The following is a 17,287-nucleotide window of genomic DNA, read 5'->3' as shown; positions in this document are numbered from 1 at the left end:
GAAAAATATCACGGGAAATTCAATTTAATCCAGCAATTTAACATCAACGATACTGTAACTGATAATCCGAAGAGCATAGCTGTTTTCTGTTCGGACTTCTATAGAAATGTATACAAATCGAAATATTGCCATCAATCAACCACTACATTCTTGAACTCTCTTATCGTCACACCAATCTCTCAAGATGATAGGAAATTCTGCGATGACCCTATAACCTTGCAGGAAATCACATTTGCAGTTGAACATTGTAAAAATAACAAATCTCCTGGAGTTGATGGCCTCTCTGCAGAGTTTTATCAGGCTTTTACTCAAGATCTAGCTCCCTTTCTACTTGAAGTAATATTAGAAAGTGTTGAAAAAGGTTCTCTACCTCCTTCACTGACCCAAGGCTTAATTACGTTAATCCCCAAACCCAATAAGGATCCACTGTTTATTGATAATTGGCGACCTATTTCATTACTAAACACTGACTACAAAATTTTTTCCTCAATAATTGCAAAACGATTAAAAAATGTTTTAGACCCTATTATTGATGAAGTCCTATCAGGATTCATTTGAAAAAGACATATCTCAAACAATAATCGGCTTGTCTTAGATATAATTGATCATTCATTTTTATGTCCAGAAACCTTATCTTTTTCTTGGACTTCTATAAAGCCTTTGACACAGTAGATCATAACTTTATATTTCAAACTATTGAGAAATTTGGTTTTGGAGATTTTTTCTGTAAAGCTGTTAGAACAATGTACTCTAAAGGCAATAGCTCTATTAGATTAAAAAATGGGACATCACCGAGATTTGAGCTGCAAAGAGGCATCCGTCAGGGCTGCCCTGCGTCCCCCTACCTATTCATTTTATGTACACAGCTTCTTTCCACCCATATTAAAAATAGTGCTTTAAAAGGAATCTAAATTGCAGAAAGAGAAGTTATCCTCACCCAACTAGCAGATGATACTACATTATTTTTTGAAAATGCCAGCCAAGTGCCAATTGCTATCAAAACAATATAATTATTTTCCGCAGCTTCTGGACTCTGTTTAAATCTTAAAAGTGTGAACTTTTTGCCCTCAAGGAAAGCGACACCTCCCAGGTATGTTACATACCAATCAAAGATAAGATTACTTATCTAGGGATTACTATAATAGAAAATGAGGAGGATCGATGCTCTGTAAACTTTAATTTGATTAAAGATAAGACAAAGAAAAAGCTTAATCAATGGCTGCAGAGAGATTTATCCTTGAAAGGTCGAGTATTGTTGACAAAGGTTTATCTCATCTTACATATGCAGCGATCCCCTTGTTTGTTAACCAAAAGCTTTGTAATTCCATTGATAAACTACTTTTCAAGACGCATTATGTGAAAAAATCTGTTATTATCAGGGTTCGTACGGGTGCTTGAAATCCGTGAAAGTGCTTGAATTTCAATGTTGTATTTTCAAGGCCTAAAAAGTGCTTGGATTTTAGTTTAAGTGCTTGAAAGTGCTTGACATTATAACTCTATGTCTTTCACAAAATTGAGATGGACTGGATAGTTTGCTTATTACAAGGAGAAATAAAATCGGTAAGAAAACCGTATGTGGAGATGTGTTCTCCTGGGCTCCGCTGAGCCTCTCTGCTCCTCTCTGTGACCTGCCAGTCTGTGTGTAGCCCCGCCCCTCTTAGAAGAGCGACAGCAGGAGATGACAACATGCCGGGAGGCTCCTGTGTTAACGAGCATTGGCTTGAAAATTATAAGTACAAACTATGGTTATGACGAGGACCGAATCAAAGAGTGGCGTCATGCAAAGTCTGCAAAAAGGATGTGCAGATGTGTGCAGTGGGAGAGTCTGCGCTCTAAAGTCACATGACATGTAAGTGAAGACTTTTTGAGTAACTTAGGCCAACGCTGCATGTTAACACTTTGTTTATGCTAACCGCTAACGTTAGCTAAACCATAACAAGCTAAAGAATAATTAGCGGACCATTAATCACGTTACGTGACCTCGTTAAGTTAGCGCCTGACTGTCTGTGTATGCAGTCTGTGGCCTGTGTGTGTGTGTCGTCACACATGCAGCCTGGTAGCTGAGGAGAAGGTGGAATTTGATGCAATTTGGACTGATGACACGTTCGATATTAATAAACTTTGATTAATAAGCGAACAGCACTCTGTGCAGCACAGAGCATCTCTCCTCTGCTGACAGCCAGTCAGCAGACGAGTCACTCACACGGGTGAACAGCAGAGCTAAAGTGCCAGAGTCAGAAACTGACTGTTCAGTTTGTCTCTGTGACGTCACACCAGGCACTGACATCAGTCAGAGCTTGAAGTGTGAAAAGGGAATGTTCACTGTCTCCACTTCTCATTACTTACTTCTAATAAAGTAAATTAGATGGCAAGCCAAGACTTCTTACAGATAGGTGACACATTTTGACAGTGTTGGGCAAGTTACTCCAAACAAGTAAAGCATTATTTATTACTTGTTACTGTCATTTCAGTAACTTTATTACATTGTGATATTACTGTATTCTAATTGTAAGGCATTACACTACTGTTGCATTACTTTTAAGTTACTTTCACCAACATATACAACCACTAACGCTGAAAACAACAGTTTTTGAAAGGGCTGGCCATACTGAACATGAATTGCAGTGTTAAAATTGAAACATTTGGGGTGCAGTACCTGTTTCATGAGAATATTTACATTGAAAAATCAGTATGTGTCATAACTTTTTGTATGTCAACACCTTGATCGTTATTAACGTAAGGGAAAGCATTTTCTAAAAGCTTCTGTCCTCTAGATGTGATTAAACATCTCTATATATCAGGGACAGTACATATTCTTAGAATGCATCTACATTGTATTGACATTTTTTGAAACACACACATTGATTTCCAGTGTAGCCTAAATCTGTTCATGGGGCAGAAAGTGGTCGTACATCTCAAAATGGTCGATAACACTCAAATTCAGTTTGGGCAGACCTTTCAAAAACAGGTGGGAGCCTACATTGTAAGGCCCTTTAGCTAATGTTTATTGTGTTTAACAGAAGTTTTTGTATGTTTTATCTGGATACAAACTGATGTAACACAGACTGACATTATGTCGCTATATTTATATTACAGTCAGTAGCCCAGCAGCACTAACCTGTTGAGGCAATAATAGCTTACCTTGTCATTGCTAGCCTGGACGGGGATCTTGCTCACAATTTTTATAAAAGACAGAGAATCCACTGTTGAAAGTGGCAGCATGTCTTTGACAACATACTCTGCCACCAGTCTCCTCGCTTCTTGAGGTTCAAGCATCGCAGTACAGGAGAATGTTTTTTCTCTGCTCTCATCCTCAGTTTGCTTTCTTTTGGTCACTAGCTTAATGTTAGTGTGACACCGCTCTAGATGTTTCGTTAAATGACTTGTGCTATTTTGCGAGGTAGAGAGATCTTTTGGTTTTGCACACAAAATGCACTTAACTATAATGTTCTTCACATCCTTCCAGTCATCTTCTCCTCGATCAAAAGTTCTCATTATATGCATTATATGCATTATAACACGCGTTACTGAGATTTGTACTGAGTAAAATATTACCTTTTTTTGTTTACATTACTGTGTTACACCAAAAAGTAATGCATTACAGTAATTGCATTACTTTTGTAACGCGTTACTCCCAACACTGCATTCTGAAACATAAAGATCTATGTCAAAAAAGAAAATTACAGGGTGCTCTCAGTCTCTCATTGTCTCGGTGCGAGTGTTCCTGAAGAACGCCAAGTGGCTTCCATTTTTTTGGATAAAACTTTGTGTTCTCCTTTAATTTCTAAACTTCTTGCTATTATGAAACATGATTTTAGATGTTCGCAGCATAATACAATGTACAAAAATGAGTGTATATATTCCTGTAGATATGTATTTTACCCCAGCAATAAGGTGCTGGAAAAATTTGAAAATGACACTTAAAAGTGCTTGAAAAGTGCTTGAATTTGACCTTGAAAAATGTGTACGAACCCTGTATTATGAACACCTTTGAAAGCGGTGGTCTAAACTTTCTTGATTTTACAACCCTTAATAATACTTTTAAAATAAATTGGATAAAGCACTTTCTAAAAGATCCAACATCTTCATGGAACTTTATACCTAACTATATTTTCTCTAAGGTTGGAATATTTAGAATACTTAGAATACTTACTTTTGTGTGATTATGAAATAGAAAAAATTCCCTTAATTTTATCTAAATTCCACAAACAAATGCTCTTAGCATGGTCATTAATTTACAAACATAATTTCTCCCCACATAGGTGCTACATCTGGAATAATCAGCTTATTAAGTTCAAGAATAAATCTTTATTTTATAAAACTTGGTTCAATAATAACATAATTCTAGTATCCCAACTTCTAAATGGTAATGGAACATTGCTGAATTATTCTGAATTCCTTCACACTTTTGGCATTCCAATCACCCCAAAAGAGTTTGCAATTGTTATGGATGCCATCCCATCTGGTATTCTAACTCTCTTAAAAGGGACTGGTAAACCAGACTGTTTACCAGCTTTGGACCCTAAGTTGACCGGAGTTGGTAATATATGTTTCGCTACCACAACGAGGAATAATCGTAACATTCGCTCTTTATTCCAGAGAGAGGTTACCAGTACCCCTAATGTTGTTCCCTATTGGTCTAACTTTGTTCACAACCTGAATTGGGGAAATATCTGGAACCTTCCTTACAAATACCTCCTTACGAATAAAGTAAGAGAAGTCTCTTTCAAAATCACACATAGGTATTATCCCGCTAAGCAATATCTCCTTAGGTTTAAGCTTGACATATGTGTTAACTGTTCTTTTTTTTTATCTCCAGAAACAATGGTGCACCTTTTCTGGCAATGTCCCTACACCAGCCTTTCTGGAAAGACCTATCCCGATATATTACTGTTAAACTTGTCTCTGATTTTTCCTTGTTTTGGAAAAATGTACTGTTTGGTTTCCTTGACAACAAAAGTAAGAAGCAGAAAAAAATATACCTAATTAATGTGTTGATAAATTTAGGGAAATATCATATTCACAAAGCCAAATTTAGTAATTTCTAAACCTTCTTTTGTTTCTTTTGGTAAGGAAACGGAACAGTACATTAAAACATCTATGATTTAAAAAATAAGAAAGCTGCTAAAATCATTCAGTTATGCTCTATATTTAATGTATTTATTTGAAACTTCCCCTGGCTCTGCTCTTGACTAATATATTTTCTGTATTAATGACTCTACTTGCTTGTTTTTACTGTTTGTATTGTAAAGATTTAATTTTAAAAAAAACGAAAGCGCACAAAGAGAAAAAAGAAAACAAAAAACCCCGCTTTCACCTCCGTCTCGAAGCGCACACAAACTTGCATTGGATTAACAGTAAGTACATTCAATTGTGTCCATTTTCTGACCGAATGGTCATCAATGTTATATTTACATTCGTCACGCCGACTAATTCTATGATTTCGTCATTCCAGTTATGATGTTCTTCAGCAACTGTCATTCATTCATTGTAACTAGCCGTCGCTAACATTACTAACGTTATGTGGTACCAATGTTACGATGAATGGAGACACTTGTGTATAACTAACATATATTTATATCGTCATTAAATTCAGAATGTTCTGATTCAAGTAACCCATCATTTAGTTCAATATTGATGACCTGTTTCACGTCTTTCTAGCGGTGGCTAAGTTAAGATAACCAGTGTGAACGTTAGCTAAATAGTGGGGCAGATAACCAGAAGGATTGTGCATTTTATGATAAAAGCATCAAATTTGGTATGCTTGTAGCCAAAGGCATATAGAAAAAAAATAGATGTGGAGGCACGACAAATTTTCAATATGGCGGCCATTTTTCAAGATGGCCGCCAGTGACAACTGTTTTTAGATTAAATTTCACATTAACAATGGATAATAGGTAATAGAAACATAAATTTTGGTACAGTTATAGCCAAAGACATGGGGAACATGTAGAGATCAAGACTTTTTCATATGGTGGCCATTTTTCAAAATGGCCGCCAGTGACAACTGTTTTTAGATGAAATTCCACATTAACAATAGATAATATGTGATAGGAGCATCACATTTGGTACAGTTATAGCCAAACACATGGGGAACATGTGGAGGAATCAAGACTTTTCAATATGACAAAAATTTGATGTGGAGGCACGACAAATTTTCAATATGGCAGCCATTTTTAATATGGCCACCAGTGATAACTGTTTATAGATAGATAATATATTATAGATTTCACATTAACAATGGATAATATGTAATATAAGCATCAAATTTGGTACCGTTATGGCCAAATACACTAAAAAAATACAGATATGGACCCTCATAAATGATCTACATGGCGGTCATTTTCCAAATTGGCTGCCAGTGACAACTGCTTTTAGATTAATTTTCATATTAATGATGGATATAATGTGATGTTGATTATATATCAAGGATATATGTTGGATTTATCTGCATTGCACTTGGTAGCTATCATTTAGATTATACTTTTTTTCAAGAAGGTGACCAAGATGGCAGCCTTAGCTTTATTTGCAACCATGGCTGCTTCAATACCTTGACCCTCATCTAACCGTCCAAGTGTGAACATTGAAGGGAGCTGTCCAAGTTCATTGAACTTTGTCAAATATTCTGCAAGTGAACTGTACCCACTCCCCTTGTCTACTCGCGTATTTTGCAATGGGCATGTCAATGCTTCTTCTGCTTTGACTTCCTGACATATTGCACAGAGATTCCAGTCTGTCTTAGATATAGACCTTTGATCAACAAGATTCACAACTTTAAAGTTCTTAGCCATTTTCTTAAGTGAAGGCCGAGGGACTATCTTTTTAGCACATTAACATTTGGGATACAACTAGGTTCAGATGTGATAACTACCCTACACCTAGTCCGATCGTTCATCCAGTGGCATTTAATTCCTGTGCGATCTGTACACCTTCCGGGTAACTAAATGAAAGTCATTTAAAGCCCCGTTACCCTTGGTTCGTCTCTCGCACGCTGGGACTTCCTGTCTATTCAGGTGCAGCTATCTAACTACATCATGTCATAAACAACTAGATGTGGGGCTAACATTAGATAGCATTTAGGAAACTAAACTACACTGCCACTAAACTATCACTAAACTACCACAAATAAGTGAAGCTTTGTAAAGCAGAGTGTATTAGCTGTCACTGAACCCCATGCTGAGTTTCACAGCAGTGGTGTCACCAGTGTGCCCTGGTTGTGCTTTGACATCCACTCTATTTAGGACAATTTTATTTCATGGAAATGTGAATGTACACAAATCTACACAGACTACCCTAACTCTAAACCTAACTCTTACCCTAACTGATATCCAAATAAGATAAATGCAATTGTATTGAAAGCACTGTTTTCCTAGGCGACCAGGCATGCCCGCCGTCTTGAATGCTTAGTAGATAAATCCAACATATATCCTCATATCATTTATGTCCATCATTATTATGAAAATTATCTAAAAAGAGCTGTCACTGGCAGCCATTTTGCAAAATGGTCGCCATATTTAAAATGTATGATGGGTCCATATCTGTATTGCTTTTCCTTTGTGTCTTTGAGCATATCTACCAAATTTGATGCTTCTATTTCTTATTATCCATTGTTAATATGAAATTTTATCTAAAAGCAGTTGTCACTGTCACTTGAAAAATGGCTGCCATATTGAAAATTTGTCATGCCTCCACATCTAATTTTTGTCATATTGAAAAGTCTTGATCCCTCTACATGTTCCCCATTTCTCTGGCTATAATTGTACCAAATTTCATGTTTCTATCACCTATTATCCATTGTTAATGTGAAATTGAATCTCAAAACAGGCGGCCATCTTGAAAATGGCTGCCATATTGAAAATTCGTTGTGCCTCCACATCTAATTTTGTTCTATATGTCTTTGGCTACAAGTGTACCAAATTTGACACTTTTATCATAAAATGCACAATCCTTATATAATTTCTAGCTAAGCTGCCCCACTAAAAGTCGCCCCTGCATCTACTGTACATTAACTGTAAGTAACTGTAACTGTAGCGGTAGCGTTATGACAGCGTGTATGTGCTTCAGGAGCACTGTGTGTTCTTATTACACGATCCCATACCATGTGTACCTGTTCATTTGTTCTGCTTAATACACTTGTACAGTCTACTGAGTAAGCCTACTGTACATATTAACCGGTCATGTTGCCGCTTAGTTTGTGAATTCATTTAAACTACTTTCAAGAAATAAAGGACCTTATCAGCCAACCTGAAGCCCAAGTATGACAGTTCTTATAGTCATGTCATTACAGTAACGTTACCTGAATGCAAACATGACAAGATAACGTGACTTCTATTGATCCTACACCAGTAACTTGTAATAGCAGCTCAGGAGTCAAAATGAGAGGAAATGAGTGATTGATTCATTTAGAAATAAAATCAAAATGAAGAAATGTATACATGATATACACCTCTCACTGATAGATATGACCATGGTTGGATAATTGCACAGGACATGTGAGCACATCATTGTAATATAAAGATAAATGTGTATAAAGGTGTTTAGCAATCATCTAAAAATATAGTCTGTAAATGTTGTCATCGCACAGAGACTGGAATTTCACAGGACTTGCACACTTGTTCAGCACACTATGTTTATGCTGTGATTCACAGTTGTAACTACTGTGATTATTTCCATGTTGTCTTCAGATGAGCACTAAACCAAAGAGCCACAAGGAAATGGGAGAGGGGGAGTGGATGGCGAGGCTGAAATCATTCGCCAGCTCTGGGGTTTGGCCTGCTGGAGGAGGCAACAGACCGTCCCCAAGGCAGTGCAAAGCCTTTGACCTCTACCAGAAGGTAAAGTGCAGCAAAATATCCACCTATTACTCATGACCATGCTATCACTAGATGAGAAATAGTCATTCTGTTGGTGCAGAAAGTGTCTTACTCTAGGCTGAATACAATTTTGATTGTTTCAGATTGAGAAATGCCCCTTGCAGGCCCGTGGACAGACCACCCTCTTTGGAGGATCCACGACCTGTAATTGTGGCTTTCACACTGTTAAGGTGAACATTAGAAAAATATTGCATGTCTGTTTACATTGCTGTTATGCTGTTGCTGTTACAGCGCATGTGATAATCCTCTTGTTTTAGCAGCCTGCCACTCAGTCCCCTGCTGATGTTCAGCCTGTGGCCTCAGTCTCAGCCAGTGATGATCATTTAGCCCAGCGGTCTTTCCTGCGCCCCCCTCCAAGTTTAGCTATGGTGAATATTGTTGCAGTTATTAATGTCTTGTGTGAATTGTTTTATGCTTTGCATTATGAAATTAACTCGTCATTATTGTTTCTCCTTCCAGTTCACTAAATCACGATTTGGTAGAGCACAGTCAGCCTCAGTAAAGCCAAATTTAGTACACTGTAAAAGCAAACAATGTCCAGACTAAAGATGAAATAGTGCATTTAACTTTTACTAGTTTTTTAAGTTTACTTTCTTACACCGAGTTTTCTGCACTTTTTACCTGCATACTTGTTTCCTTAAGTTATATGACCTTGATTTTTCTGAGTGAGTAGCATGGTTTGTGGTATGAGACTTAAGTTACAGAGCTGCGCACCCCAGTGCGCATGTCCATTTCCGGTTGGCGCGCATCTACCACTGGAAGTAAACTCAGGCAAGCGATCAACGCCATTGCCGAAATGGGAGAGATGCCGTTAGAAATTAGAAGACATAAACTTGGTTTGAGATATTTAATGAAGCTTAAAGGACAAAATGAAATGATACCAACAAAAAACCTTCTGAATGAGCACTGGGAGTTTATGGGAATATCAAAAAAGGCTAAAACAAATTTTGCGGAAAAATTAAAATCGGTGGTACGGGAAATTGGAATGGTGGATATTAGTGTCTGTCCTCCAGTATGTCGACCAGTTGTTCCAGCATGGTTAATTCCAGATCCCATGGTTGACCTAAAGTTGTTGAATAAAAGCAAAACAAGGATGTCAGAAGATGTAGTAAAGGAGGTTAAAATCTGGCAGCAACTAAAATGGGGAGACCACCTACAAATTTACACAGATGGGTCAAAGGATCATGAAAGTGGAAGAGTGGCAGTTGGTATTAGCATACCTGAAATCGGTTATAAAAAAGGATATAGAATTTCAGATCATATGTCAGTCTTCACAGCAGAAATGGTGGCAGTTCTGTGGGCATTAAGATGGATTGAGGAAAATAAACAGGGAAATTCAATCATATGCAGTGATTCAGCTGCAACCTTAACTACAATAAAAGAAACTAAATCCAAGTACAGACCTGATGTAGTGGTAGAAATTTTACAGTCTCTTTTCAGGATACACAAAGCAGGGTATGAGGTGGGATTTCTTTGGGTTCCAGCACATATGGGTGTGAAGGGGAACGAGGAGGCGGATGAGATGGCAAAAAAGGCGGTCAAGGAGGAAAGAGTTCAAATTCACTTACAATATGGAGCACCAGAGTACACAGAAAGAATAAACCGATTTTTAAAAGAGAAGTGGCAAAAATCTTGGGAGAAGGAAAGGAAGGGAAGGGCATACTTTATAGTGCAGCAGAGTGTAAGTAAAAGCAAGTGCACCATTAAATGTAATAGAAAAGACTCTGTATTACTCTCATGACTGAGGCTGGGACACTGTGGGCTGAGGAGTGGGCTGGCTCTGATTGATAAGCATCCTGATGGCAAATGTGAATGTGGAGATAGCGAGACAGTAAAACATGTGCTACTCCAGTGCAAAATATACTCCAAACAAAGAAGGACTCTCTTCAGGAAACTTGGAACAGATGGGGAAACTGTTTTTAATATGCACACGCTTTTAAATCTGGATTCTTGGCCTAAGACAAAGAAGTTGATGGACTATCTACACAAAATAGGAGTGTACAGAAGGATTTGACGTAGGTCTCGATAACAAACAGTAGGGGCAGCAATACACCATAGCTGTGTCTAGTCTGCCTAACTAAAGAAGAAGAAAGAGAACGCCATTGCCCTCACAGAACGTTGGCTCTAACGTTGGTTTCGGTAAGTGTAAAGCTCTTGTTTGTAATCTTGTCAATATAATTTAATGTTTGGAATGAGAGTTGTTGGAAGAAAGCCCACTCTTTGACTTTTTGTTGGCATGTTGGTCTGTGTGTGTCTGCCCGCGGGTTCACAGAGCAGACGTTAGCAGCAGCTCAACATGGGCGAATCAGGATAAAAGTGCTTAGACTCGGCCTGGTGCCCCAGTGTAGTGCTAATATGTCTCCACCAGGTCCTCACTGTTAGCTGCTGGATTAGCGCGCGCCACTTTAATTCTGTTGTTTCTGAGTTAACCAGTTAGCTTAGCTTAACGGGCTGTGGTGGGAGAGAAGCGCGCGCGTGTGTGGTGGTGGTGGTGGTGGGGGGGGGGCTGCCTGTCGCTCAGTTCGGCTCCGTGCAGTCATGCTCGTGCTGGGATGTAAACATTGTGTGTGTAACATCAATTAAATTACCATTACAGTAACTAGGCGCTTCTTCTCTGGCTCAGGACACGCCCGCTGCTCTTAACAGCGGTTATAACTGACCCAGTAACGCTAGAGAAAGGTAAATACTGTCCCAGTGAAAGCGTTGGAGCAGGGGGCCGATCCACGTCCGTCGCCGGCAACGGGAGCCGCGGTGAGCAGAGAAGCGCGCGCGGTGCGGGCTACATCGGGTCCGGGCTCAAGACCGGAGGGCCGGGTTTTTGTCACCTTTTACCTAGTCAAACTCAAAGTTATGTCGGTACTTGCAAACATTAAACGCTGCATGGTCCTGCTCTCTCGCGCTCCGTGCTATATCTTGTTGATCTACAGGTGTCTGTTGTTTACCACTGACGCCGCGCCGCTCATAAGCCATTGTCACGAGACAGTCTCACAAAACAATATCACGGCTTAGTAACGCAGTAACGCAGCAAGCTTGCGGTAAAGTAACAGTAATCTAATTACTGTTTTTGCCATTGTAATCCCTTGATTTTACTCGTTACTTGAAAAAAGTAGTCGGGTTACTTCTAACGCGTTACTGCCCATCAGTGCTGACTAGTGACTTTACCCAGTTGTGTTTATTTCATGCAGGTGGTGTAAGACCCTGATACATACTAAAACCAACAAACCAACACAGAAGAAAGGAGACAAGGTGGGTACTGCTTTCATTTAGAAATTCAAAATGCAGGTCAGATTAATTATTAATGCTTATCCTTAAGTAATACATTTTGTCTGAAGGAGTTTTTCATAGTAACTGCCATCTGTTTTAATACACAAAATTGGAAACATTATTGAAATAATATTAATCAGTTCATCATTTAATCTTGCTTAGATATGAAGGATATGAGAATACACATGGCTGTTAAAAATGACTGTTAAAATTGTACTATTTATTTTTTTCCTCTCCATATAGCCTACCTTAGGGTGGTGTCTCTGGCAGTGAAGTTGGTGGCAGTTAGAAAAAAGGTTCCCTCGGTCACCAAGACTGGGTTGGCCACCAGGGTACCAGATAACCATCTTACCCAGCCAGACCAGTTCAGCAGACGCAGCTATTCGTCTCACTGCACCTCCTCCCTCACTGCTGCTTCATTGACAAGAAGCTTTCTCAGTAGACTGGACCACAATCCTTGCCAGACGGTATTGTCACTCTTAATAATTTTTATTTCATGTTTATTATTTTTTATCCACCATTGCAAAATTATTACATTAAAAACCTTTTGTAAGAAAATGATGATAACAAGTTTTTTGGTATTGTCTTATAGAATTTAGACAACTGTTTACTATAATACCTTTTACTTTTGTTTTTATTTCTATCACTGGATTGAAATTTAAAATATGATGACAAATGATAACAGTGATAAGTAACATCTCAAAGGGCAGGTTGCTAATCCTAAATACTTCAACATTAGACATTACAATAGGTGGTCACTGTCTCTTTGAGTCTAATTTATTGTTCTCCTGTATTTTTTTCAAGTGTCTACTGGAAGAGGGATGCTGTGGACATGTAAGTTCTGCACTTTTGTCACTCCAAAAAGAGGCCAGCTATTAAAGCATTATAGATTAAAGCATGGTGGCTTCACAAGAACCTCCCCTGAAGGTTCATTTATCCAGATTTCACTCTCAGTTGGCCAGTGAAAAAGATTATGTGCAAACATTTAATTGTCAAGTGTGTGAGTTTAATGAACCTTGCAGTAAAAAGGAATTTTTTACTCATTTACGCAAGCATCTGAAGTTGATGCAAAAAGTGCAGTGCCCCTATCTGGACTGTGACTTTGAGACAAATGTCTACTCTACTTTTAACACACACAAAAATAGGAATCATGACCAGAAGTATTCTACATCTAGTCTTCAGTTCAAACCAGGAATAGCTGTGCAGCTCTGTGGCACTGAGGAGAGCACCTCTGTCCCAGCTGAACCTGTTCCAGCTGAAGATGTCACTAGTTTAGAAGAAGAGGATCTGACAGATGTTGGTGTTGATGTCAATGACCTCAACTCTCAGCTTGAGCATAACTTGGCCTCACTTTTCCTGAAAATGCAGACAATACTGAACATATCTGAAAGTGCTCTCCAAGAAATCATCCAGCAAATAGGACAGGTATTTCAACTTTCAGAACCCGTGATGTTTTCTGTGGTTGAGGAGATACTCAGATGCCATTATCCTGATATTGATAATGCTGTTGTTAAGGAGGTAGTCTGTGCAGTGACTGACACAAATGTGTTTTTGAAACACACATCAGCTGGAGGCTCGCTTTCAACTTCCAATAGGAGAGCAACTTACATTGCGAAAGAATTTCCTGTCATGGAACCTGTGGAGTTTGTCACTGAGAAGCAGGGTCAAAATATAGTTTACATTCCACTGATTAAAATGCTTCAGGCACTGTTGAGCAAAGATGATGTTTTAGACAAGGCTCTCACCACCAGCAGCTCTAAAGGAAGTGGATACAGTAACTATAGGGATGGTTCTCACTTCAGTGAAAATGCCATTTCAGAAGACGAATTCAGAATTGCCCTGGGGTTGTATATTGATGACTTTGAGGTTGCAAACCCACTCGGAACATCTAAGAAGAAGCATAAGTTGTGCGCAGTATATTGGGTTCTTGCCAATCTACACCCAAAGTACCGCTCATCCCTTCATGCCATACAGTTGGCTGTTTTATGCAAGGTAAACACTGTTAAAGAGAAGGGGTATCATGAAGTCCTACGTCCACTTATTGAAGACCTAGCATCACTTGAGGAGAATGGAGTTTATGTTGAAAAGTTGGGAGCAAGCATTAAGGGGACTGTGCTGTATGTTGCAGCAGATAACTTGGCCGCCCATGCATTGGCGGGATTTCAAGAGAGCTTTATTGTGGAGAGGATGTGCAGGTTTTGTATGGCCACAAGAGAAGAAATCCAAACAAAAAATGTCAGCTCAGGTTTTTACACGCTGAGAACCAAAGATGCCCATGACAGCCAGGTTCAGGAAGTCAAGCAGGACCCATCTAAAGTAGCACATTGTGGAGTCAAAGGCGGATGTGTGCTTGGTGAAAACTTGAAATATTTTCATGCTGTTGATGGATTTCCTCCAGATATTCTTCATGATTTTTTGGAGGGAGTGGTCCCATTTGAATTGCACCTGTGCATTCAAGATCTGATAAAAAAGAAATACATCTCTCTTGAGACACTAAATCAGGCCATCAAAGAATTCCCATATTCCTTTTCTGACAAAACGGACAAACCACAACCAGTTCCAAAGACATTTGCCTCAAAGAAGACATTTGGAGGGAACGGCCATGAAAACTTGTGTCTAATCAGATTGCTTCCCTTAATGATTGGGCATCTTGTTCCTGAGGGAGATGAAACATGGGAGGTGCTCATGGTTTTAAAAGATGTGCTTGAATTGGTTGTATCTCTGAGATTCACAGATGAGTCTTTGTTCTATTTAGAATCTAAAATATCAGAGCACAGAGAGTTACTACTAAATGCTTTTCCAGCTTGCAGACTCCGTCCAAAGCATCACTATATCGAGCATTATCCCCGCTTGACGAAAGTCTTTGGACCTCTCATAGACATGTGGACAATGAGATTCCAAGGGAAGCACAACTTCTTCAAAAAAGTCATCCATGAAACTCAGAACTTCAAAAATGTTCCCCTAACTTTGGCAAGGCGACATCAGAAGATGATGGCGTACCATTTGGACTGTGCTTCATTTTTCAAACCAGCACTCCAAGCAAACAAAGTCAAGAGTATAATGATTTCTTCCCTCCCAGGGAACATTCAAGACATTTTGCACCAAAGATGTGGTCTCCAAAACACAGTCCTGTCAGCTGTGTCTGTCAATATTGATGGAATGAACTATGCTGCAGATATGGTGGTTTCTGTAGGTTCATGTGGAGGGCTTCCAGAATTCAGACAGATTAAGCAAGTGCTAGTGATTAATGCGGACATTGTTTTCTTGTGCAAATCAATGATTGCATGGTATCATGAGCATCTTCGTGCTTATGAATTGACACAAAGCAGCACAGGCTTGGTTGCCTCTCAGTTGACCGAGTTCAACGATGTTTTTCCTTTGTTGGCATACCAAGTCAGAGGCACGTTGTTTGTTTCTTTGAAACATTACATATTATGCTAGCTGCACTAACTTTATGGCTCTCTTCTTTGTAGGACTATGGAACAGAAGTGGCCAATCAGAGTCGTCGTCACTGATTGTGACATTAGAAGAATCAGCCTTGATCAGAAACCAGGCAACCTTGAGTCTCTTTTGGAACTCTTGAAAGTTAAACTGGCACTACCATATGATTTCAAACTACAGTTTGAAGACCCACTGTTTAACAATGCTCTCTGCAATCTGACAGATGTGTCAGAACTGCCAGATCGAGCCACGCTGAAAATTATAAGTCTTGAGTCCTTCTCTTCCTCACCAAGCACATCTGATACAGAGATACTGTATACAAGTGAAGAAAAATCTCAGTTGATGAGGCCGGATCCTTGGCCACCTGCATTCGATATTCCAGAATTCTCTGTGGATGTAAATTTCAGACTGAGGCAGGGAGACCTTGCCTATATGAAGGATGGAACTCGGATGGATGTTTCTTGGGACATGAAACATGTGATCTCAGAAAGACTTGCAGAGACAATGTACAAGTACACAGCATACCCCACAGAGTGAGACAAATTTCTTGCCAAATTTTCCTGATGGTGAAAACGCAGATATTCTTGAGTCTGTTAGAAGACAGCTTGAAAGTGAAGCAAAGAAAAGGCTTCCGGACTCAGCCAATGTGAAAAAAATGATGGACCAGACATTTTCTTTGCGACGTAAAGAAATCGTGGAAGAACAGCCTCCAGTTAAAAGGATGATGGAACGCTGGCCTGCGCTGTTCACAGAAAGTCAGGTATGGCCCACTGACACTGCACTATACTGAACCACAACACAAGTAATTATTATTTTCATAGTAGATTACTCTGTTTCGTTAGATTGTTTGAATGATCCATTGATTTATCATTGAGTAAATCTGGTCATTACTTTTTGAGAAATGTAGTGTATACATACAGTCAAATAGGGTTAGTCAGCTAATTAGGGTCTTTTTGTATGTGTTTTTTTTGTTTCTTAAGGTGTTTGCCGAGTTCTACAGAGTGGCCAGTAAGAACCTCAAGAAAGACTTCTACGAAGCTTTGGACCACCATACCAGTCGTCTCATTGACCTCTTCAAATCCAAAAAAGGAGTTGTCGGCCAATCACTTGATCGCCTCCTCCAGCCAATCAATACACAAGTAAGTGTTTCAATTTCTTCATCATTACCACCTTATGGTGGTGTGCTTGCAAGCTTCAACTAGGCCTACAGCTGCTACTACAGTACAAGTAATTCTTTATAATTTAACGTTGTAACTCACGTTGTAGCACACATACATCCACAGACATTGTTTTTCCCAAATAAGTTTGCTGTCATATAGTCTTCTGCTTATTGTTTTTTGTCATTTTTTTCCATATATAGACCAATGACATCACCACAACACGCACTGCTGTCCTGCAATGTCTGCCCCTGTATCTTGGAGATAATTCCAACGAATTCTTCCTCAGCTGCCTAGTAAGTACCATCGTACAGTTAACATTTTCAGACCTCGGGTTCAGTTGTCAGATTTCAGAAAAAACAGCATTGTTCAGGGGTGTGTGTGTGTATATGTATGTATGTGTTTATATTTATATATATATATATATAGTAGGTATAGTAGGATATGTATGTAGGTATGTATCTATAGGTATCTGTTGTATCTATTATATATGTATGGTCTACTGTATGTTCTATATCATCTATATCTATATGTATGTATATATATATAGAT

General features: G+C 39.0%; 1 protein-coding gene across 8 annotated transcripts; it reads left to right on the top strand.

Annotated features, from left to right (window-relative positions):
- The first annotated feature begins 1,660 nt into the window (after nucleotides 1-1,660).
- Nucleotides 1,661-17,115, top strand: LOC115588649 (uncharacterized). Of its 8 annotated transcripts, none has more exons than XM_030429371.1 (9): nucleotides 1,661-1,849; nucleotides 8,685-8,834; nucleotides 8,957-9,043; nucleotides 9,134-12,119; nucleotides 12,381-12,604; nucleotides 12,942-12,971; nucleotides 15,611-16,338; nucleotides 16,559-16,717; nucleotides 16,939-17,115. In XM_030429371.1, the coding sequence occupies exon 4, from the start codon at nucleotides 9,598-9,600 to the stop codon at nucleotides 10,612-10,614; it is 1,017 nt and encodes a 338-aa protein (XP_030285231.1). In that variant the 5' UTR covers nucleotides 1,661-1,849; nucleotides 8,685-8,834; nucleotides 8,957-9,043; nucleotides 9,134-9,597; the 3' UTR covers nucleotides 10,615-12,119; nucleotides 12,381-12,604; nucleotides 12,942-12,971; nucleotides 15,611-16,338; nucleotides 16,559-16,717; nucleotides 16,939-17,115. The 8 variants fall into 8 exon arrangements, 7 of the variants coding, with proteins under 7 accessions (XP_030285231.1, XP_030285232.1, XP_030285234.1 ...); XM_030429372.1 differs by lacking the exon at nucleotides 1,661-1,849 and adding an exon at nucleotides 3,882-5,357; XM_030429374.1 differs by lacking the exon at nucleotides 1,661-1,849 and having other exon boundaries at nucleotides 5,790-8,834; nucleotides 9,134-11,012; nucleotides 12,059-12,119; nucleotides 16,939-17,111.
- The last annotated feature ends 172 nt before the right edge of the window (nucleotides 17,116-17,287 follow it).

This window comes from Sparus aurata, chromosome 9 (genome assembly GCF_900880675.1).
Source record: "Sparus aurata chromosome 9, fSpaAur1.1, whole genome shotgun sequence".
Classification (NCBI taxonomy): Eukaryota; Metazoa; Chordata; class Actinopteri; order Spariformes; family Sparidae; genus Sparus; species Sparus aurata.
The sequence above is the reverse complement of the archived record's forward strand: the minus strand, read 5'-3'. Positions and strand labels throughout refer to the sequence as shown.

Bases quoted from the DNA above. Each gene is read 5' to 3' on its own strand.
- LOC115588649 (XM_030429371.1), top strand. From the start codon at position 9,598: ATGTCCATTTCCGGTTGGCGCGCATCTACCACTGGAAGTAAACTCAGG.